General features: G+C 38.4%; 4 protein-coding genes across 10 annotated transcripts; 3 read left to right on the forward strand and 1 right to left on the reverse strand.

Annotated features, from left to right (window-relative positions):
• Nucleotides 1-212: 212 nt before the first annotated feature.
• On the reverse strand, nucleotides 213-9,640 carry LOC101170932 (voltage-dependent anion-selective channel protein 2). 6 transcript variants are annotated; one of them, XM_011478886.3, is made up of 11 exons: nucleotides 9,512-9,640; nucleotides 6,895-7,064; nucleotides 5,396-5,467; nucleotides 4,527-4,576; nucleotides 4,373-4,375; nucleotides 3,644-3,796; nucleotides 3,495-3,547; nucleotides 3,176-3,403; nucleotides 2,915-3,065; nucleotides 1,578-1,635; nucleotides 213-922 (listed from the first exon to the last, which is right to left on the reverse strand). In XM_011478886.3, exons 2-11 carry the CDS (start codon nucleotides 7,004-7,006, stop codon nucleotides 831-833), a joined length of 972 nt encoding a protein of 323 aa, XP_011477188.1. In that variant the 5' UTR covers nucleotides 7,007-7,064; nucleotides 9,512-9,640; the 3' UTR covers nucleotides 213-830. The 6 variants fall into 6 exon arrangements, with proteins under 6 accessions (XP_011477188.1, XP_011477189.1, XP_004072214.1 ...); XM_011478887.3 differs by having other exon boundaries at nucleotides 6,895-7,010; nucleotides 9,512-9,620; XM_004072166.4 differs by lacking the exon at nucleotides 4,373-4,375.
• A 410-nt stretch (nucleotides 9,641-10,050) lies between these two features.
• On the forward strand, nucleotides 10,051-14,073 carry enkd1 (enkurin domain containing 1). 2 transcript variants are annotated; one of them, XM_023958270.1, is made up of 8 exons: nucleotides 10,051-10,228; nucleotides 11,042-11,126; nucleotides 11,308-11,535; nucleotides 11,807-11,979; nucleotides 12,061-12,195; nucleotides 13,091-13,227; nucleotides 13,363-13,499; nucleotides 13,602-14,073. In XM_023958270.1, the coding sequence occupies exons 2-8, from the start codon at nucleotides 11,042-11,044 to the stop codon at nucleotides 13,760-13,762; spliced, it is 1,056 nt and encodes a 351-aa protein (XP_023814038.1). In that variant the 5' UTR covers nucleotides 10,051-10,228; the 3' UTR covers nucleotides 13,763-14,073. The 2 variants fall into 2 exon arrangements, with proteins under 2 accessions (XP_023814038.1, XP_023814039.1); XM_023958271.1 differs by having other exon boundaries at nucleotides 10,129-10,228; nucleotides 11,027-11,126.
• A 100-nt stretch (nucleotides 14,074-14,173) lies between these two features.
• Nucleotides 14,174-18,555, forward strand: polb (DNA polymerase beta). Its single transcript, XM_004072167.4, has 14 exons — nucleotides 14,174-14,375; nucleotides 14,672-14,729; nucleotides 15,605-15,671; nucleotides 15,894-15,968; nucleotides 16,052-16,110; nucleotides 16,256-16,305; nucleotides 16,420-16,471; nucleotides 16,542-16,596; nucleotides 16,687-16,759; nucleotides 16,829-16,899; nucleotides 16,974-17,060; nucleotides 17,197-17,270; nucleotides 17,527-17,666; nucleotides 17,835-18,555. The coding sequence occupies exons 1-14, from the start codon at nucleotides 14,315-14,317 to the stop codon at nucleotides 17,927-17,929; spliced, it is 1,017 nt and encodes a 338-aa protein (XP_004072215.1). The 5' UTR covers nucleotides 14,174-14,314; the 3' UTR covers nucleotides 17,930-18,555.
• A 617-nt stretch (nucleotides 18,556-19,172) lies between these two features.
• On the forward strand, nucleotides 19,173-20,962 carry LOC101171417 (dynein light chain 2, cytoplasmic). The gene is made up of 3 exons (XM_004072168.3): nucleotides 19,173-19,304; nucleotides 19,948-20,086; nucleotides 20,569-20,962. The coding sequence occupies exons 2-3, from the start codon at nucleotides 19,955-19,957 to the stop codon at nucleotides 20,704-20,706; spliced, it is 270 nt and encodes an 89-aa protein (XP_004072216.1). The 5' UTR covers nucleotides 19,173-19,304; nucleotides 19,948-19,954; the 3' UTR covers nucleotides 20,707-20,962.
• Nucleotides 20,963-21,356: the final 394 nt, after the last annotated feature.

Consider the following 21,356-nt stretch of genomic DNA (forward strand, 5'->3'; position numbering starts at 1 on the left):
TTCTCCCTACCATGACAAAGGTGGATAAAGGTGGAAAGATTTCATGTAATCCATGGACACCAGTGAAGATCACAAATCATTGAAGAAAAAAGGTTCAGAGCACTGTCTAGTGGGTCTAGATGACCCAACTCCCAATGTTAAAGTGCCTAGGATAGCATAAGGGTTAAAAATCTCCAGTAAAGAAAGACACGGCAGCATCAAGGTTTTTTTTAACTGATATTTATTCATTAAAATTACTTTGAGGTTCTAATTTCTTTGCCCTATTATAGAAAGGACAGAGGTGAAGTGTGAAGGTCAATGCTGGAAGACGGAAGACAGAACGAGACAGAGGAGATGATAGAGGCCTAAACTGAAGTCTGCCTCCGCTTTAGTCAACAAGAGGAGCCAAAATTAGACGTTCAGGCAGCTAATTATTCACAGCTTGAGACTAAGATCAAGAGGATTGGCTTTATCTGCCAATGACTAACCTTTAAAATCATCCCTCTTGCCTTGAAAACGTGCAAAAGAAACACTGCATAACAAAACTTCTTGAACTCAGACTGACCACATAAACTAAACGAGACTTTAAAACATTTCAGAGAGCACGCAAGTGAGATCCTGAAGGTTTTTTTAAAGCAGCACATTATTAGAGAGGAATTGTACTCTGGTAAAATATATTTAAAAGATTTTATTTTCTATCCCAGACATGAGTCGGAGTGGATTACAGTACTGTAAGGTCTTCCAGGCTGCTTTGGGTTTCAGGTTAAGGCTGAAGAGAGTGTGTCTGCATATCTGTGTGGGATCCTCCTCCTCTCCCTGCGCCGCTTTCCTCTCATCTGTTCTCCTGAATTTTATGCCTCCAGCTCAAAACCCAATCCCACTTTGTGTCCGCCGCCATTTACGTTCTTCCCATCAATCATGGCAGAGAGGGTGAGCTTCACTCCTGCAAGATATCAGAGTCAGCATCCTCTGCAAGCCTTGTCACACAGCCACATTGTGCGCATATTGCACAGGTGAAAATTGATCATACACGGATAAACCTGGAAAAAGTGAGTCTTTGTGTGACATTTTCATAGAATGAACCACCTTGAAACTACGGAAGTAGGAATAAACCACGCAAAGAACGCATCACTCACCGTAGAACATGAACTGCGCGTCAATGCTGCACTGTTTACATGCAATTCATTACTGATTCGTGCATCAATGACATAACTTTAACGGGATATGTGCGATCTAATGATCTTGGAAAGCCACAAATTTGCTTATGCATCTCAAACAAATTGGGGACAATTGCGTAAGATTTATGTAATATTGGATATAAACTATGGTACGTAAAATACGTGTTAACCGGGGAATTCTCAAACAACCCAAAATTTTGAACAGCTCAAAATCGAATTCACGTAAAGACTCGTCGGCCAAAACCCTCAACAGCCATCTGCGCACATGGACAAATGACGAACGCATGAACACTTATGAATTATGTGTATCACGCATGTTTTACGAAAGACTGAAACTTCATACGTGGAACATGAGCAAAATGTACATAGTGGCTGAGTGACACGGCCTTCAGGAATAAAGGCAGATATACGATAGCTCACCTGGCCTAAGAGTGTGCGTGTATCCAACTCCAACAAGGCAGGCGTTGTTTACCTTAGTCTGAGAACACAAACAGCAGCTTCATTATGAACATTTCACCTTTGACATTGAGGAAATTAGAAATCTAAACCTGTAAAAAATGTTAATGAGAGAATATAGAAGAAGACTCTTTTAAAGAAAGAAAATACATCCAAATGGACCCAAATTAACTATTTTTTTGTGTTTGCTAAAAATATTTTTTTTAAATATATAATGCATTATGTTATATATATTTATTATGTTAAATATTTTTACAAGTATTTTTTAACATAATTAAAACAATTATCTCTAAATTAATTCTGTTTTTCAAGCCTTTTGTTGAACTGAAAAAACAATTCATGCATAGAAACTTAACATAATTTTAACTGCTTATTGTCCTTAAATGGATTTTTTTGAATATAATTTTTTTTTTTAAACTAAAGTACTTGTTTTAGTATTTCCAACTTTATATTTTCTTGCTTTAGAATACACCTTAAGACTAAATAAAATATAATAAAAACAATATGTTTTATGCAACTTTTAAGAAAAGTGTGTATAAATAATGATTGTAATTGCATTATGATAGGAATTATTTTAGCATCAAATGTTAATCTATTATTTATTGTTCTGTTGATGCGGTGATCGTAAAAGCTTTTATCTTGTATCTGCAACCTTGTGAGAAAATATAATCTTTTTACAAATGAAAGAATGTGTTTGCTGAGTGGGCTATATCAGTACTTTTGGCTAAGGGCAGAAGAAATTACTGTAAAGATAAAGTTGTTTATCTGGATTTAAGGGGCTAAGACCAATAAATCTGTCCTAATAGGAAAAATAAAAATAGCCAATTAAATTGTAATAAATGGTTCAAGACAATTTTGGAACCAAAAAAAAATCTTCCTGGTGGCTTCAGGATGAGTGTTGTTTGAAATAATAGGGTCACGACACAAGTCTTTAATGGCAATAAATAAATAAAATAAAGAGAATAAAAAAACGAATATAAAAAAAGAGACTAATTGAAAATGACGAGAATGTTTCCATAAAAAACGATTTGAGCTCAAACTTCTGAGTAATCTGCATTTGTTGCCTATATTTGAGCAGGTCCCTCTAAAGTAAACTAGATGAAATAAGACAGGGTAAAAAGAAATTAAAAAAATAAAAATATCCAAAAAGACAAATCCTAGTAAATTTGGCAAATATAAGATCAGGCTGTTTTCCGTGAAATCTGACACATTTTTCTTCTTCAGACAAGCTTTTCTGTAGCAAAAGTTGGAAGTCCCTTTAAGAACGCATTGATTGACAATTAAAGTGATCAGGATCTTACAGAAAGGCTGGCATCTTTATCCAGCTGATATTTGGCTCCAATACCAAAGCGCGTGTTGTTGCTGCCCGCCGTCCACGCCAGGTGAACCGCCGTCTCCAAGCTATTGTTCACTTTTTGGTAAATGGAGCCTCCGAACTCTGTGCCATCATTTCTGAAATACAGCACAAAACACTGGGAGATGAATGGAAACCGAATCTAGACACAAATGTTTTAAATAAGCCACATTTTTCTCTTTTCCTGCATTGGGATTTCAAGACTCACACATGGGTGTGAAGCTGGAAGTCGCCAGCTTTGTATCCAAGGGCAAAATTGTTTTGAGCAAGCTTAGACTTAGCGGTGTCAAAAGCCAGCTGGTACCCGGCCAGCCAACCCTCGTAGCCCAGCACGGCGGCGGCGTGGACGGTCGGGCCAGCCATGTCAAAGTCCAGGTCGCAGCCCAGGTTCATATATTCCCGCTTGTAACCGGTCTTCAGTTTGGCACTCTTCTTGCTAAGGAATCGAAAAGCAATTATGTTATACTATGAAGTCACGGAGTTTCAAGAAAGCGCCTGGAGTTTGGGACGGCGAGGAGTCTTCTCACCCGGTGTTTGGCACAAATGACGAGTCGAGACCAAGCTTCAAGCCCTTCGCCAGCTGCAGAGAGACGGGGAACCCAAACCTGCATTCAGTTTAGCTAATAAAGTGTGAAATATTCCCATGTATCACAGTACTTCCAGCGTGTGTCTTCACCTGGTCCTCCATGGTGATCTCTGTGGTGAGCGTGTTATCGGTGTTCCATTTCTGGTTGAAGCTAAGGCCCAGCTCGTTCAGCTTGTACTTGGTCTCCAGGTGGCCTCCAGACTTCCCCGTGTCCGTGTTGTTGGAGCCGGAAGTGGCGAACTCCTGAGGAGCAAAGACGGATTGGGTAAGGAGGGCGAAGCTGAGAAAGTGAGCTTGGGAGGGCCGGAAAAAGGGCCCAAACAATCAAGCAAAGACACAAAAAGGTAGAAGAGACAAATACAGATCCAGAGAAACGAAGGAAGAAGAAACTAGCTGGGTTTTTTTAGCTTTAAACTGTTCCAAAAGTAAACTGGGAAGAAAAACTTGGATTGTGTGGGGGAGTGTGGTGGGAGTGTCCTTAACCCTTGTGCTATCTTAGATGACCCCACCCTTACATTGACGTGTTCTCCCTACCATGACAAAGGTGGATAAAGGTGGAAAGATTTCATGTAATCCATGGAAACCAGTGAAGATCACAAATCATTGAAGAAAAAAAGTTCAGTGCACTGTCTAGTGGGTCTAGATGACCCAACTCCCAACGTTAAAGTGCCTAGGATAGCACAAGGGTTACGGACAAAAGCAGACTGCTGGTGTCATACAGACTAAAGCTGCAAAAAAAGGGAAACTGCAGGGAGGTTGTGCAAGTTACCGACATGGAGTGTCTGGAAAAAGGAAAAAGACATTTTCTCTCTATCTTACCATCTGAAGGAAGAATCCAAAGAAGAAGCAGATGAGAGAAAAGACAGAGGAAGTTATGGAGAAGAACCCAGAGCTTACACACAAGTGTTTATCTTCACACAGAAACAATTGAACAACTGAACTTTTATATCTTTCAGAGACCAGCTGTACTTACTACGCCACTCTGAGACTTGGTCTTTATGTCGAGCTTTAAAACTCCATAACCTGGGATCAAAAAGAGTAGAATAAAATAAAACTACAGAAAAAGTTTAACTTTTACTTTTTAATACACATACACACATACATACATATATATATCCTTACTAAAAATTAATAATAATTAAAGCTACAAGCGGTGTGGCCTGCGGACACTACCCTTCCCTGCCTTGCCACAGGCCCCTCACTCTCCCCCCTTTGCCCCTGCTACCCTGGTCAGATATTTATGTCACAAATTTGTTTTTTAAAAAGAAGAAAAACACTTTTCTGTTTGTCTCCATAGCAACCATTTCATTTTTTGGTCGCGTGGGGATGATAAATAGATCTGTGTGATTTATAGAAGAATTTGCAAAAGTAAATTTTTGGATTTCCTTAGCAACTGAGGTTTTTTGTTAATCACCCCCACCAAATGTCATTTTTTATGTTTAGCTTGAAGATCATTCGAACAAAATTTTTGTTTTCCCATGTAGGATCCATCCCATAATAATTTTAAAACTTCATTTAGATATCCCCAACATGTGTTTTGTTTTGTCATTTCTTTGATGGTTTCTCCTGCTATGATGTCACTATTTTTTGAAGGGCTCATTCACTACGCCCAAAATTCATTTTCCCCCAGTACTAGGTGCGTGCAAATTTTGGTGATTTTTTGAGTATGTGGTGTGGTGGAACTTTCTGCTGAAAGGCGCAGTAAAAAAGAAATAAAGACTCTGGTCCTTGCGGTGCAGAACTGCAGCAGGACACAATAATAAATAGCAACATCCTGGTGCAAAGTTGCTGCAGAACAAACAGTCGTGTTCTTTAATACATCCTGTTCTCATGAACACTCACCAAAGCCTTTGTTGAAGATGTCTTTGGCAGACTTTCCCAAGTCTGAGTATGCAGGAGGAACAGCCATTGTACCTGAAAAACAAGAGTCCACACAACAGCTCAACACAAACTCCAGCTCTTCTGATACTGGAAAACACTTTTAATAAGTCAAAACTAGTTTTTACGACGGACTATCAGAGCCACGAAGAATAAAAAAAGAAGGTTGTGAAATTATAAGCAAAAACTGACTCTCTTTGTCAAATTACGACTTTTATTTAATAAATTTACAATTATATTCTGGTAATATTTTGACTTTTTTCAACATTTTACAATATGCTTTTCGTTAAATTTATCATAATTTGAAGACTTTCTGCTCATAAATTTACCTTTTTTTCCCCTCAAAGTTTTACGATTTTATTCTTTTGTTTTAAATTTCATTTATTTATTTATTTGTTTTTAAGGTGGCCCTAATACTCCGTAGCAATTTCTATATGATAAGAATATTGTGAGTTCTTCATCACATTTATGAATCACTTTTCTTTTATAGAGTTTTCTTGTATTTTTTAAACTGTTTTCCCATTTGTTTTTCATTAAAAGATTTTTTATTTGTTTTTATAAGCGTAACTGTTTTTCAGTTCAAGCAACAAGTTATGTGAAAACGTATTTAATAAAAAAATAAAAGTTGGCAATAAAAAACAACCTTATTTGTCTGAACTGTGTTGAATTGGGGAGTAAAGAAGTGACACCCAGTCCTAAAACTGAGGACAATCAGCAACCATCATTACATCATAGACATTAAACAATTGATTAAGTGATCAAATACAAAAGTGAAAAAGTGGAGTATAAATCAAGTAGCCTTTTAAGCACACAAGACAAACTTCATGGAAAAACAAATGTTTACTTTGATAAAATCAGCACACTTCACTGTACTACAGCAGCACACAGGAAGTGAGCTTGTCCTCCATGCCGATTCCCTGGCAAGAGTCCATAAAAGCAGCCATGGTTGTTAAGCTCATGAACATTTTTTTTAAGGAAAAAGGCTCAGATGCAAAAGATGCATGGGGAAAAAAATGTGACCACAGGCGCTGCAGCAGAGCTAACATAAGCAGTAATCGGGATTGTCCGGTCAGCAGTGCACACAGCTGCACTGCACCACACAGTTTCACACGGCCATCGCTGTCCCCTGAGTTAGCCTGCATGCACGACCTTATGATGAATTATTCAACGCGGATTTGCCCGTTTAATTTTGACGCAGCACAATAAACATCCTGACGTCACTTAAAACTTACATCTAGTCAAATATTTACCTCCAGACTTGTGTCCCGACTCTTCTCAGCTCATGCTGCCCATTTCTATGAACTACAGCATTTGAGCAGAACATCGGCCATCAGCCAGCAAACCGAGGATGGAGCCATTGCAGACCTTCAAATGCTGGGACTGGCTAAAGCGGACAAACCATGCATTCTGGATCTCCATCAGTCACGGATGGGAACTTGCCTGACTCTACATGCATCACTCACCGGGGCTTTTGGGCGTGTGGTGCCGACTCATCTCACAAACATCTTTGCACTCAGCCTGCTGGCCTGCTCCATTCTTGTCCTGAAGCTCCACAAACTCCTCTGTCTCTGCCATGTCTCTTCAGACGATGGAGGAGCAAACAGGCGCAACAGGAATGTTTTGGAGAGAGGTTCTGCAGTTTGATTGTGGAAATTTCACAAGAATACCAACAGGTTTTGTGTTTTATTCTGACTTTTATTTCCTAAAGTAGTGCAGCAGAAAGGACTATAAGTAAATAAATAACCTAAGGTTTATTTATGGATTACGGTTGTCATAAATCTGCAGCTGGATGTCTTAAACATTATCCAGAGAGCAACATTTACTTCCCTTCAAATGGGATCCAGTTTTATTGAATGCTCAAATTTTCACTCAAAGTTCCACTCCAACCATCGACAAATAGTCTAACAGTTACAGTAATCCAAAGAGCGGGCGTTATTTCCTGTTGCTGGGGACAGCTCCCGTGTTAAAGATCCCCTCTGATTATATTTTGATTTATTTTCAGAGCCTTCCCAGTGGGCTTTTAATCATGATTATGCCGGTTGTTTACACTCTCTCTCCCGCTAGCTTAAAGCGTCTCACGCCCCCAATTTAACATTACAGACGCAACAAAAATGGCGACCAATATAGGCGCCATCCAGCTGTACAATTTTGAGCTTGGATGAGGAAAACCAAGACGTACATGGATCTATTTGTCTGTAAGTAGATGCATTGGAATGGAGCAGAGCAGAAGGCTTTCGGTTTGCCGTTTATTCACAATTAGAATGAAGAAAAACTCAGAAATGCAATTTCAGCATACTTTTCTTTACATATGCCCTCCATCATGATAAAAATGCAACAAGAACAATTTAAAAACACCAAAAATGTGATTTTTGTAAGAGTGGGTCTTCAATAATAAGTTTTTCTTCATTAAAAATGTAATATATGAAACACACAGCAGATTTAAAACGAAGACTTTCAACATTTGCATTCACTGATGATGCCAATTGTGTTTTGGTCATGTGAAAATTATTTTCTCTGTGATCCATAAAAGAAGTTTTACATCATTCTGTACACTTGAAAACTGAGCTTTAATTGATATTTTTGTCCATAATCTTTTATTTTTGTGGTTATTTTGTATTTACAGTTTTGGGTAAAGTGTGTTTGGTATCCATCTTTTAGTGGGGGTCAGCATTCTAAAGCTTTTCATTATTTTCACACGTCACATGTCAAAAATCCCTGCCATCCCTTTGATGCTCTCTGTGACTTAAGTGCTGCCAGATGACCTGAATTTTCTGCTGAGCGAGCGCATCTCCGGCTAAGTCTTTGTCATTTCAACTGACATCTTGTCTCCCCTCTTTCCACGCGGTCCACTTCTGACTCTTTCTCTTCAAGTGAGTGCAGACTCTAAACTTAGCTCTGCAGAACCTGACACTAAAACACATGACCTGGCTGTCAACATGTGCCCTTCTCCAAGATCAACCTATTTCTACCCCTATAAAACCCAAACAGCTCTGTTTTTCTGCATTGTTCATCCACTTTGGTAACACACTAACACACTCAGGGTTGTACTTTCACAACCGGCGCGGAGCCCTGAGCTCAAAGGTGAAAGACGCGCTCACAGACTGACAGACCGTCCCGAACAGTCAATCTGTGGACTCTGATCACGTATTGTTTCAAACGACGTCTCTTCGTTTCTTACAAGTTCAAAGCGAAAATGATTTGAAAAATTATGAATTTGTATTCTAATTGTGTTCAACAAACAAGGGGGGGGGGACTTTCTGCTGAAAAGATAAGACTAAATAGTCAGTTACTCAACCTCCTGTCCTGATAAGGTGAAAAGGGGCGTTTAAAGTTGGTTTCTAGTAATTTAAGAAAAAGTATTTGTGTGACAGAGATTAGGTTGGGTGCATCAGATTAGACAGAAAGTGCACATGTGTGGCACTTACCTTCTATTTACTACACCTTAAGTTCTGAGGGTACAATAACAAGATGCCTTCTCCATGTAAGCATGTGTTTACGCATAGTTTGTCTTGCCATTACATAAAATCATAAGCATGATAACCTGAAATAAACAAGAGCTTCACTGACAGACAGTCGCTGTGTCAGGTTGATGAGGTGCTCACAGCTCCAGACCAAAAAAAAAAATTTCAAAATATTCATGGCATCACGCCCCCTAGTCCCACAAGTGACAGTGTGTTTTTGTGAGCATTCTCTCCACCTCTGGTTTCAAATGGTGGTAACAGCCTGCAGCGTTCAACCCCACATTTTAAAGTTAAGACCTCCAGTCCCCTGTGTCACATAGTTCAGATGTTTGATCAACCAGTAAGACACGTTGGGATTTTTTTCACCTTTTTGTTGGAGCATGCATATATTCATGATGAGAGTTAATGAGCGACTAAACAGGTTTAAACTTCACGTTCTACTTCAGCCACCGCAGGCCTGGATCTGGTTTGTGTTGCTGCGGTTCTCCCACCCTAATGTCTGAGTGGCTCATTTCAGCCTCGACCCTTAAAAAAACTGTTGTCAACTAGAAAGTCCTGCGCGCAGACGGACGAGATGATTTAGAAATAAAAGAATCTTCCAGACAAAGCGTGGACCTACCTTTGTCTTTAAAGCAACGGACTGTGCACACTTTAGCAGCGCTGTTATGTGCAGCTGGACACGGTGAAGGAGAAAGCACAGGCGGCACCACTGCGCATGCGTCGTAAAACCCTCACCGAGGGCGGGGCCCTTGTACAATTGACATTGAGCAAAACATATTTAATGAATATATATATATATATATATATATATATATATATATGTATTCGTGTTTTATGAATCTATCTATCTATCTGTCTGTCTGAAGACCAACATTTTATTTTAAGATAGAATTACTGAAAAAAAAAACATTTAGTCAGTTGTGATGTGGTACGGAGCCACGTAGTACGGTGACCTGACATGTCATGTGGAATGCTGTATAGCAGTAAAATCGAGTTTTCTCGTTGCCTTACAGACGAAACTCAGGGAAAGGAATATATGTTACCAAGTCACGACAGAAATACACCTGCCAAAGCTATCAGCAAAAAAACAGGCCAATCAAAATCCATGCTATAATACTACTTCTTTATACTGTAAATAATATGCAGGCGAATCTTCATTATAATTTCGGAATTTGTCATTTACAGTAAGGTTTTATGGGTATCAGCCCTCTTCCTCGATGTTCGACCTTTGTGCGCATGCTCCGTTGCCATAGTGACGACTTATACAGCCCCACAAGTGGTTGATACCAGAGCGTCATCGAAGAAAACCCTAATCCTTTAACGAGACATTTAAAAGGTAAACAGTGTATACTGATTTTAGTGAGCGGTTTATTTTTGATTAACGTTACCGATAAGCGTGTTTTATATTTCTCCTTGCATGCTTGTTTGTATTAGTTCTTGTTCGAGCTAAGTAGCGTATTTTAGAACCAGCTAATAAACAATAGCTGTTCACTTAACAGAAATATATGTGAGGATAAGGGCGCAACAAACAAAAGCAAGAAAACCTTTTAGCTTTAATATACAAGATAATCGATGCTCTATATGAAAGATGATATTGAAAATAAAAATGATTCCAATTTGGTAAAGACAAATCTTGAATGTTATATATAGGTGGCTTTCAACAAAGAAGACAATTCCAACATTAACACACTTTAACATTCAGTTCGGTTGTATTATAATTTATATGATAATTAGAATAAAAATATTGTTATTTTAGATTAATTTAATGCCAATCTTTTAAAAACACACCTATTTTTCCTCTCTTAAAAGTTGTCATATTCTGTGTGGGCCTCTATAAGAGTTAAGAAACTCTTGAATTGTTTATCGGTTTATCTGGGTTTATGCCCTCATTTCTCTTGATTTTATTTCTACAATTTTATTTAATGCTAACTTTGCTTTGGATTTGTATGTTCTTCATGAAATAAAGTTTTATATTTTTTAATTTTGTCAATATGAGGTTGGAAAAAAAGCTAGTAAATGAAGTTTTTTTCTTGAAATATCTGTTTTACATCATGACTGAGAGTTGTATAGTTTCCATGATGCTTTGTGTGCAAAACATTTACAAAGATTTATTTTTGTTGTAATATTTTTGAAGTTTCTTCTGTTTTAGATGTGTGAAGGACCTTCATCAATATCTGGCCCAATTCCCCCAGACCCTTCACTGTTTCCTCAATACTACCAACGACCAGCTTCAGGTTAGAAGCACCCAAGCATAGAAAAATACAGGTGTAATGTGCATTTGTCTGTTAACTGTTTTTTTTAATGCCACTTTTTTTTTCTTAATTAAAAAACATTTTCCTAAATGTATATTGAGCATTTTATATTTTCTTCATTTTGGATTAAAATGGCATCATCTTGTTGACTTGATTCTTTCAGCTCGTGGTCGTTTAGAGGGGAACCATGCTGGAACTCTGGGCCTTTTCTTGGGCCCCTTTGCTCCTGATCCTGTTGTGTTCCCAGGCTGCTATAGCTCTCGTACAGCAGTCCACCACCGTCCACGCATTGGCCCCAACGCAGCCCATATTCTGGAACGGGGTCGGAAAGGCGTCGTGGGAGAACTGATGAAACTAGACAACGTCTCAGTCAGTCCTGCTCCAAAACCGAGTAAGTGAAGCTGCTTTATAATCCATTGATATTTCATTGTATTTAAACAGCTGTGTATTGGAACGCAGCTGTGCTTTTTCCATCTATTTAAGTCAAAACCAGTGCTTTTTTAAACTTGTTTTAAGATTTATCAGATTTGTTGTAAATATAAGAATCTCAAAGGTAACTAAAACAATATTTGTGCACTACTTTTAACTGGATGGTAGTAAATTTGGCTAATAATAAAAGATAAAACTATTATTTGGCTAACTTTTGTTGCTTGACCCTGCAGAACAGAGAGTGCATGACTTTGGTAAAGAAAACGTACGCCGGCTGAAGGAGATTCAGAAACGCTGCAAAGAGCAGGAGGCTGAGAAAGCCCAGGCCCGTCCTGTTCCAGTGAAAGCTTTGTGGACTGCTCCAAAATACCAACATGTGTCTTCCAGGGTGCTGGCCCAGCTAGAGGCAAGGACTACTCTTATTTGTCATGAATGTAACGCTTTTGAGCTTTTCTACATGAAAGTGCGATCTGTTCCCCTCATGTAGAGTTCTACACCTACGGTAAAACCACAGTGTCAAAACTTCCTCAAGGCCCACTCTAATGGCAGTTATGCTGCACCATCAGTACCTTCACTTGCTTTCAAAAATTCATGCAACTCTGCGCAGGATCAGGACTTGAAGGTAAAAGATTAAGAGTAACTTTGTAAACATGTAATATTCCTATTTTTTCTACTGTGACATTTTAGTTTATAAACACATTTGGCAACATTTCTGGACAGAAATGGTCATTTTAGAGGACATGTGCGAGTGCTATAGTTAAGCCTTTATATTAAATAACATCCATGTATATGGTAAAATATTACTGGGAACAGACAATGGAATGATTTTTTAATCAAATATGAGTTATTTCCCTGAGCTTTACTTCCCAACCCGGAAGTAAGACGACCCGATCGCTGAGGCACCGGCTTTTGCTCCTCGTGGGTGCAGCCCATTTCATTACGTCATCCACCGGTGTCAGCAATTGTTTATTAAAAAAAAACAACCTCCAAACTTTTGCAAAGATGGATGTGCATAATGTGCATATAAAAGGAAATCACATATAAATATCATATAAAAGCTGATCACCGCTAGCTCCGCTGAGAAAGTGGGTGGGTGGGTGTGTTAGCTTGGGGCCGGAGGTGGCAGCATAGATTCTTCCTGGAAGGGACTGTTCTCACTGGTCTGTGTCAGCTCAAGAGAGACCAATTGTTTTTGTGGGTTTCGAGAGGCTGGTGCTCCGAACACAGAGTATTAGAGGAGTACTCAGAAATGCTTGAACAGAGCAAAATACCGCTTTGGGTTTTTTTTTTTTGTGAGGAATTAACATTATAATTCTAAAAAAAATGATTTTGCATGGTATAGGCCCTTTAATGGGAATAACTATTATTGGAAATAAGATTTAAAGCCTACTTTTTTGAAAAGCCTCAAGTTTGTTTTTAAAACTGAAGAAATAAACATTCAAAACACATTTTATAAGAAAAAAGCTCTCTGGTGTGTTGGATCCATGTCTTCGATCTTTTCTTTGTCCCTTTCTAAGGTGCAAGGTCAGGCAATAAACTTCATCAGACACAATGCCAGAGCCGCAGGAAAAACTGTGACTCGCCGTTCTCAGTCACTGACAGACCTCAGAGATAAACCTGTGCCCAGCGCAGTCAAAGGACAGGTCCCGCAGTAGTAAGTATTCCAACAAGAAAATTGACCTTCTTAACAGGCTTTAACTTATCCACGATCCCCTCTGAGATGGAAAAAGTTTTGATAATCTAATTAATAACTTAAAAGTATGTTTCGTTTTGAACATTGCACTTACAGCCTTGAGGAAAGGAAAGCACAGTGGCGCAAAGAGGAGGAGGAGAGAAAAAGAAACACACCCGATCCTACAATCCCACCTGGTCACACCTTAATGCAGGACAGTGAAAGGCAGGAAACACTGAAATCTCTGAAAGATAGTATGTATTTACCTTCACCTTTAGTTGATTTTGATACTTAATACACCACGTATAGTGTGAGACTTTATAGTTCCTTGGTTAATTATACTTTTTCCTCCTCAGCTCATCGCACCCTGGTGATGGAATTAAACTCACTCCCTCTGAAAGCAGACAACCTGAGTACTCGCTCACGTCGGGCTCATCTTGACTGCAGGCTTTCTGAAATTGAGGAGGCAATAAAGATATTCTCCAGGGACAAAGTTTATATCAAAACTGATTCCTAACATCTCAAGAAGAGGATATATAAAGAGGATATATAGGAAAGGGTGGAATAGGATCCTTAAAAATCAACACAATTTAGATACTGCTGTGGAAATATACCCAAAAAAGTTGTACATTAGATTTATTTGCTTTGAATGCATTTTTTATTTTATAAAATGTATACATGGTATCTTGAAAAACAGTTGTGTATCTGCTTGTAATTTATTTATTTTGCTTTTGAGCTGTATTTGATGTATTGTAGCCACATAACTGTCAGTAATGAAAATGTATATTTTTCTTTCTTAAATCTTATCCAATAATACTTTGTACAGAACCAGTGTCTTTGTCTTTTTATGTATTATACCCAATTTAACCATAAATACACTTGAATCCTTTTTGACGAAGTGCGCACGCGCAGCCCCGCCCCCACCATGTCTCATTGTTCAGAGCAAGCTAACTTTTGCTAACGTGGTAGTCAGAAACTGACTGACACCTTGCAGCTTGTAATCGCTTTCGCACGCAAATATTACTTGGGAATTTTTTTTAAAACACTACAATAGTGAATTACATCCACTATGAGCAAAAGAAAAGCACCACAGGAATCTCCAAACGAAGGAATAACGGACTTTCTCATCGGTAAGTGAAGTTAAGGTTTGCTAGCAGAAGCTAGCCTTTCCATTTAAAAATAAATACCCACATATCTTGCTAATTATGCTTTATTGAGAGTGGCCCCGTTGATTATGTTTCTTTCTCGTCAGTTAGAAAGCATCAAGGTTACTTTGATGTACAATATTTAAACTTAATGACTATGATAAAATCACTCAAACATAAAGCCGACTCTAAGCTAGCAGAGTTAAGCTGATGAATGGGCGGATCGGTGTTTTGAAAATCATGAGAGGTGGGAGAATGCCTTAATGGGTTTCTGTTTGCAGAGTTGGCCAACTACGAGAAAAATGTCAACAGGGCAATACACAAGTACAATGCTTACAGGTATGTTCGGGAGAGTAAGGGAGTGTAAGCCCCATTGTTGTTGTTTTTAAAAATAATTACTATAGCAATGATGTCTGCCCAAAACATCCCCTTTTCACAATTTTTACATTTAAATATGTCCATGCTCTTTGAATCCTTCCTGTGAAATACAGAAATTTTCACTAAATCTTTCATAGAGCCGAGAACCTAACATTGTGCTTTGTTTGTGTTGCATGATGAGTGTGTGTTTTGTGGTTCCTTCTGCTTTCTCTCTTTGCTGCTCCCTTGGTATCGCTGCACCGAATCATCCGCCTCCATCCACTAAACCTCCTCTGCATCCTCCTCACTCACACTACCCACCTTCTCCTCAACAACATCCATGAACCTCCTCTTTCCTGTAGCTCCAACCTCAGCATCCTTTGATCAACATTATCACTGTCCTTCCTTTGAGCGTGTCAAAATCATCTCAGTCTGCTTCCCTGCATTTATCCTCAAAACATCTCACACCTTTCCTTATCTCATCCATCCTCATCACACCCAAAGAGAACCTCAGCATCTTCATCTCTGCTACCCAAAGCTCTGCCTCCTGTCACATCAGAGCCACTCTCTCTAATTCAAAAACATGGCTGCTCTTACCACAGTTTTCTGCGGCTTTCCTTTCGTTCTTTCTTTTGTTACACTACACACCTTCCTCCACCCGTTGCAACCCGCTTGCACATGCCTCTTTTCCCACACTCTTTGTTGTTCTGGACTGTGGACCTTAAGTACTTAGTCCTCCATTTTCTCCACCAACTTCTCAGCAACACGATTTTCTTATCTTCTTCAGTCAGAGTTTAATACCTGCGTTGATATTTTTTTTTTAATCTTATTTTTTTTACCTCTTTCATTCATAATAGGAAAGCAGCATCTACCATTTCTAAATACCCAAGCAAGATTAGGAACGGAGAAGAAGCAAAAAAACTGGTATGTGCTGATATATATATATATATTTAAAATATCTCCTATTTGATGTGAAATTTTCCGAATTGTTTTTTGTTGTCTTAAGAATGTGTTAATGTTTTAAGAAGTGTTTTATGAGCTCTATCTGAACCTAAACTATTTTGTTAACTTACATTTTCTATAACTCCTGAAAATGCTGAAGCATCCGCCTACGTATTTACATTCAATTCCTCTTTCATGATTCAGGATGGTGTTGGTGCCAAAATAGCAGAAAAGATTGATGAATTTCTACAAACTGGCAAACTAAGAAAACTAGAAAAGGTGAGAGTTTACTGATACTGCAGAGGATGTGCTGATAGAATCCATGTTGTCACACAAACTGATTTATTTATGTTTTTCGATAGATCCGAAATGATGATACCAGCTCTTCCATCAACTTCCTCACTAGAGTTACTGGAATTGGGTATGTTGGTAATGTTATTCGTATAGTTGGATGACATGGTTTTTATTGACCTTTACAGTGGTCCTTCAAGAGAAGCTAAAAAAGTTATTTCTGTTCTGCAGATATGATTTAAAAAACATATAATTAGTGTGTCTTTTTTATTTAGCCCTGCTGCCGCCAGGAAGTTTTTTGAAGAAGGGGTGAAGACATTAGATGGTTTGTAAAGTCTCTTATGTGCATTACTATTATGTGACATCAGTATGAATGTGTTGCAAATTCTAAAATGTTTTGCATTATGTTGATTTTCCGTATGTTCCTATTCTTTTGCAGATTTGAAAAAGGTTGAGCACAAACTTAACCACCATCAAAAGATTGGACTCAGGTAAAGGTTTGACATTTACTTATTCAAATACTCAAAAATGACTGTTTAGTGACTAATCTGCTTCATTTAGGTACTTTGAAGAGTTTGAGAAAAGGATCCCAAGAGCTGAAATGGAACAAATGGAGGTAGTTTTTCCTTTTGCTTCTATGTTTTCTACTTCCGGGCTGGAAAGTGTCGTGTATTTGTCAAGCTTTTCATCATCTTGTGTTTTTAAGGCTCTTATCATTGCTGAGTTGGAGAAAATTGATCCAGAATATATTGGAACAATATGTGGAAGCTACAGAAGAGGTGATCTTTACTGTCTTTAGTCATTTTCTTTACTGGTTGGTGGCGTTTGTAACTGTTTATGGTTTCCAGGTGCAGCGTCGAGTGGTGATATTGATATTTTGCTGACCCACCCAAACTACACCTCGCAGACTGAGAAACAGGTAAAAAGTAATCTCATGAATACTTTTATTCCCATCTTTATCTGCAACTCAGTTTTCTGTTCTTTTGTCCTCAGCCCAAGCTCCTCCATGCTGTGGTTGAACACTTGGAGTCCATTGGCTTTGTGACTGACACTCTGTCCAAAGGAGACACCAAGTTCATGGTGAGCCTTCAGCTTGTTTTTCTTTCATGCACTCAGCTCCATGCAATTCCATTAGGTAACAGGGTTAGTGCAGTAACTGCATGCATCAGCTGCAGCACATGACTCTGCTCATGATGTGCTGATCTTGTTTTTTCAGGGTGTCTGCCAACTGCAGCAGAGCAATGATGATGAGGATGAGGAAGAATACCTTCACAGGCGTATTGACATTAGGTAATTTTGATTCACAAGTTCTTTTTCAAAATTCATAAATACATCCAAGTTCATTCATTGTTTTGTTTCCAGATTCTCTGCAAGTAAAAGGAGTTTTTGTGTAAACCTTTCAGACTATTAGGAGGACCAACTTTTATGTTGCATGACTGCATTTGTGCCAGTTATTGGTATAGTTTGTTAAACGGAGCAGGCAAAACCTCTCACTGTTCTGTTTTACCTGTGCTTTTTGATCCAATTGTGTTTTTCTTTTCCAAAGGTTGATTCCCAAAGACCAGTACTACTGTGGAGTTTTGTATTTCACTGGAAGTGACATCTTTAACAAAAATATGAGAGCTCATGCTTTGGAGAAGGGCTTCACTCTAAACGAATACACCATACGACCACTTGGTGTCACTGGTGAGCATGAGGACTATATATAGTCAGCGATACCCATAGACTTTAAAAACATAGACTGCTTTTACAGTCTATGGCTGCACTTACAGATTGTGTTTTGTTTTTTCAAATAAGGTTGCAATTTTTTACTTGTTTTTTTTGTGTGTGTGTGTGTGTGTGAATGTTTTTCAGGTGTGGCAGGAGAACCTCTGCCGGTGGACAGCGAGAGAGACATTTTTGAATACATCCAGTACAAGTTTAAAGAGCCCAAAGATCGCAGCCAGTAAAGGACAACAGTAAAGCCTCCAGCTAAAACTATCTTTGAAATAGAGCTGAACTGGAAAAAAAAAAGCTGCGTTTATGTTACTTTTGAATAGTTTCGCTTGTGATACAACAAAGGAAACTACCGAGCGTTTTATTTAATGACTCAATAATGTTTTAATTGAGAAATGCACAGATTTGGAGAAAAAAAATCTTTCTGGATGTGATTCAACTTTATTGTAGCTTATGAATCAATGTAAAAATTGACCTGTTTGAGCTTTTCAATTTATTACCCAAAGTGGTATTATACTTCCTGAAACATGAGTTTGTTCAGAGAAAAGTTTGCTTCTTATCATGATGACATGTTTTCTTTATTTGTATTACACTTTTTTTCCTTGTGGGTTATTTTTTTTACATCCTTTATTGTGGGCAGACTGTATAGAAATGTTACAAACATACAATGTGATAGTTTCAGTTTCCACTTGTACACTAAATTCTTAAAAAATTAACTGAATTCTTAAATATGTTTTTTTTTTAATGTGCTTAAAAACTTGAATCCGCCATGATATTTTTTGTTATGAATAAGCAATATGCAGTAGATCGCAGTAAATTATTCTTTGCTTTCAAACATGAATAAAATGTGTCATTGTGTTTGTTTGAGTAATGGAAAAGATATATATAGATAGATAAGATATGGCAATTTGGCAATTATGCTCACCGGCAATTATGCTATGGCAATTTTTATTTAAACGTGTGATTAATTGGACATTATTTATATGAATATCACCCAATATTTACAAAAAAATAGCTATTAGAAAAAATATTATTGGGTTATACATTATATATGTGGTGATAAAGTGTTTGTGACAGCTCACATTTTTTTAATACTTTTGGACAAAAGTATTTTTTTCCTGATCCACAGATGATACCACAGCCCTCCCAAAGACCACGTCCCCGTGTGGTAACTGGAGTAAATATAATTTGGGAGCAACTTTTGCTCGTCAGAGCTCCACATTCTGCGCATTAGATCGAGAAAGGTCATCTCGTCAGATAAGATAAATGTTTTTTCTGTTCTTTTGTTTGTCGTTTTTAAACGCTATCCCACAGTCCTGAACATTATCGCATGATCAAATTATTTCCAGTGGATGCTCTAGCAAACCTTGTGCCGGAGTGCATTGTGGGTTGAAATAAACTGCAAACAGAAACGCCACGAAAATAGCTCCGCGCTGTCCAATGGTGGTGCGTTTTGTGTTGGTAGCGGCCAATAGGAGCGTACCAAGGCAGCAGTTTTCTACCGTTACACACCCACATTACTTTTGTGTCAACCACTTCGCGGGAGTTGTCGCCTCTGAAGCAGTCATCTTTTTAAAACTAGACTCACTGCGTACGGTGGACCAGAAGGTACTTTTTTTAGACATATTTTCCTTAATGTGTTCGTTTATTTGCATGTTCTTTGATATATTTTTTCCCGATGTATGAGTAGCGCGTCATTGAGCTTTAGCTAATTCAGCATCACATCATTGCAGAGTGCGCATGTGGCCACCTGCGGCAAACAAACAAATCTCATTATTTCACTAAAATAATGTGAAAAATCATCCTCTTTGGGGATTTTTTTGGTTATACTTAGTATAGTGTTTGGGATTGGTTTAAGTATTATTATTTCTTCATAGCCTTTTGGGGTTTTTTTCACCCTCTGCAAACATCACCAGTCGGAGGCGGTTAGGGTTTTACTACACGATCATCTGATCAGTTCTTTTATGAAAACCTGGAAAAATGGACTCGGATCATCTGAAATGTCTTACGTATCCATAGAAACTACGCAGAGCACGCACACTGCCAGCCTCCTTGGGATGGAAGTTATGTAATACTTGTAGAAATGGCTCGTACAAATATTATGTAGCTGTTTACGTAACAGTCCATCAATAAAGAAGCGTCTTCTCATCCTTCGTTGCTGTTTCTACAGTCTTTCATTCTATAGCCGGCGTTATGTTATCGCGCATGATGTGAGGGTGATGGTTTGTTCCCCTGTGTCTTGGTTACCCAGGGCAACCATGTCTGACAGAAAGGCAGTGATCAAAAATGCCGACATGTCGGAGGACATGCAGCAGGACGCCGTGGAGTGTGCCACACAGGCCCTGGAGAAGTACAACATCGAGAAAGACATCGCTGCATACATTAAAAAGGTAAACACCAATCATTTAAGCGCACAGAATTCACACAATCTGTCATTTATTACTCTCAAAATGTGGTACCCAAAACTCAACACCAAGACTCAAAAAAACTAGATTAACAGGTTCAAAAAGTCAAGTTTATGGAAATATGTACATTAATGTACAACGTGTTCATCTCCTGATTAACAAGTCATGCTTCATTTCAAATAGCGAAATGTCAGAATTATTTTAAAAAAAATTTTTGAAGATAATTTGGAGGAAAACCGGTGCAAAAATCTTGTAAATCACCATCTGTGACTCTGGAATAGTTGGTAATACCGCACCATATGTAGTCTATTATGGACAGCTAAAATAATTGAAAACATACTGTTTATAATTGCTTCCCATCTTCAATCTAATCAGCATTCTCCACCACAATTTGACCTTGCATGTGAAGTTACCCGGACATTTGGGATGTTTTCTCCATAATCAGAATCCGTCTTTCTCTTCCACAGGAGTTCGACAAGAAATACAACCCGACTTGGCACTGCATTGTTGGGAGGAACTTCGGCAGCTACGTGACTCACGAGACCAAGCATTTCATTTACTTCTACTTGGGTCAGGTGGCCATTCTGCTGTTCAAGTCTGGCTGAGGAAGGAGTTTTTGGTTTGTTTTTTTTTACCAAAAAAAAACCTCACTTGACCGTACAGTACTGGCGGACTCAACAGAAGGCACTTATCATTCCTTGGCAAGGGGCCTTTTTCCGTGCTGCTTTCTACCCGTTGTTTTGAGGATAATACTCGTGGCCATGCTAAAGAGATCAAATTCTTGTATTTATTTTTGTCTTGTTACATTAGACGTGTCATTTTTTTAATTAAAAACATAGCCCTTAAGCTGTCTGAGCTCAATGTCTGCTGTGGTCATTCTTTTACTTCTAAGAATTAGATATGCTTGATCTAGAAATGCCTTATTTTACAAAGCAAATTCCCAGATTATGTTCTAAAATGCATCCTCAGTGGAATGAACCATCTAAAGATTTAAACTGGCAGGATGTATAATAGGTTCAAAACTGCAGTAAATGCAGCTGTAACCGTTGTGCTATCCTAGGCACTTTGACATTGGGAGTTGGGTCATCTAGACCCACTAGACAGTGCGCTGAACCTTTTCTTCAATGATTTGTGATCTACACTGGTGTCCATGGATTACATGAAATCCTCTCCGCCGTTATCATGGTAGGGATAACATGTCAATGGTCATCTTGACCCCGTAGGATAGCACAAGGGTTAAACTGGCTGCATGACA

This window comes from Oryzias latipes, chromosome 9 (assembly GCF_002234675.1).
Source record: "Oryzias latipes chromosome 9, ASM223467v1".
In the NCBI taxonomy this organism is placed as follows: Eukaryota; Metazoa; Chordata; class Actinopteri; order Beloniformes; family Adrianichthyidae; genus Oryzias; species Oryzias latipes.

Coding starts and splice junctions, on each gene's coding strand:
- LOC101170932 (XM_011478886.3), bottom strand. CDS start 7,006: ATGGCAGAGACAGAGGAGTTTGTGGAGCTTCAGGACAAGAATGGAGCA. Junction 5,468..6,894: donor CCACACGCCCAAAAGCCCCG/GTGAGTGATGCA, acceptor CTTGTTTTTCAG/GTACAATGGCTGTTCCTCCT. Junction 4,577..5,395: donor CATCTTCAACAAAGGCTTTG/GTGAGTGTTCAT, acceptor TTTTGATCCCAG/GTTATGGAGTTTTAAAGCTC.
- enkd1 (XM_023958270.1), top strand. CDS start 11,042: ATGTGTGAAGGACCTTCATCAATATCTGGCCCAATTCCCCCAGACCCT. Junction 11,980..12,060: donor GGGTGCTGGCCCAGCTAGAG/GCAAGGACTACT, acceptor CCCCTCATGTAG/AGTTCTACACCTACGGTAAA. Junction 13,228..13,362: donor AAAGGACAGGTCCCGCAGTA/GTAAGTATTCCA, acceptor TTGCACTTACAG/CCTTGAGGAAAGGAAAGCAC.
- polb (XM_004072167.4), top strand. CDS start 14,315: ATGAGCAAAAGAAAAGCACCACAGGAATCTCCAAACGAAGGAATAACG. Junction 14,376..14,671: donor AATAACGGACTTTCTCATCG/GTAAGTGAAGTT, acceptor TTCTGTTTGCAG/AGTTGGCCAACTACGAGAAA. Junction 16,472..16,541: donor CATCAAAAGATTGGACTCAG/GTAAAGGTTTGA, acceptor TGCTTCATTTAG/GTACTTTGAAGAGTTTGAGA.
- LOC101171417 (XM_004072168.3), top strand. CDS start 19,955: ATGTCTGACAGAAAGGCAGTGATCAAAAATGCCGACATGTCGGAGGAC. Junction 20,087..20,568: donor TCGCTGCATACATTAAAAAG/GTAAACACCAAT, acceptor TCTCTTCCACAG/GAGTTCGACAAGAAATACAA.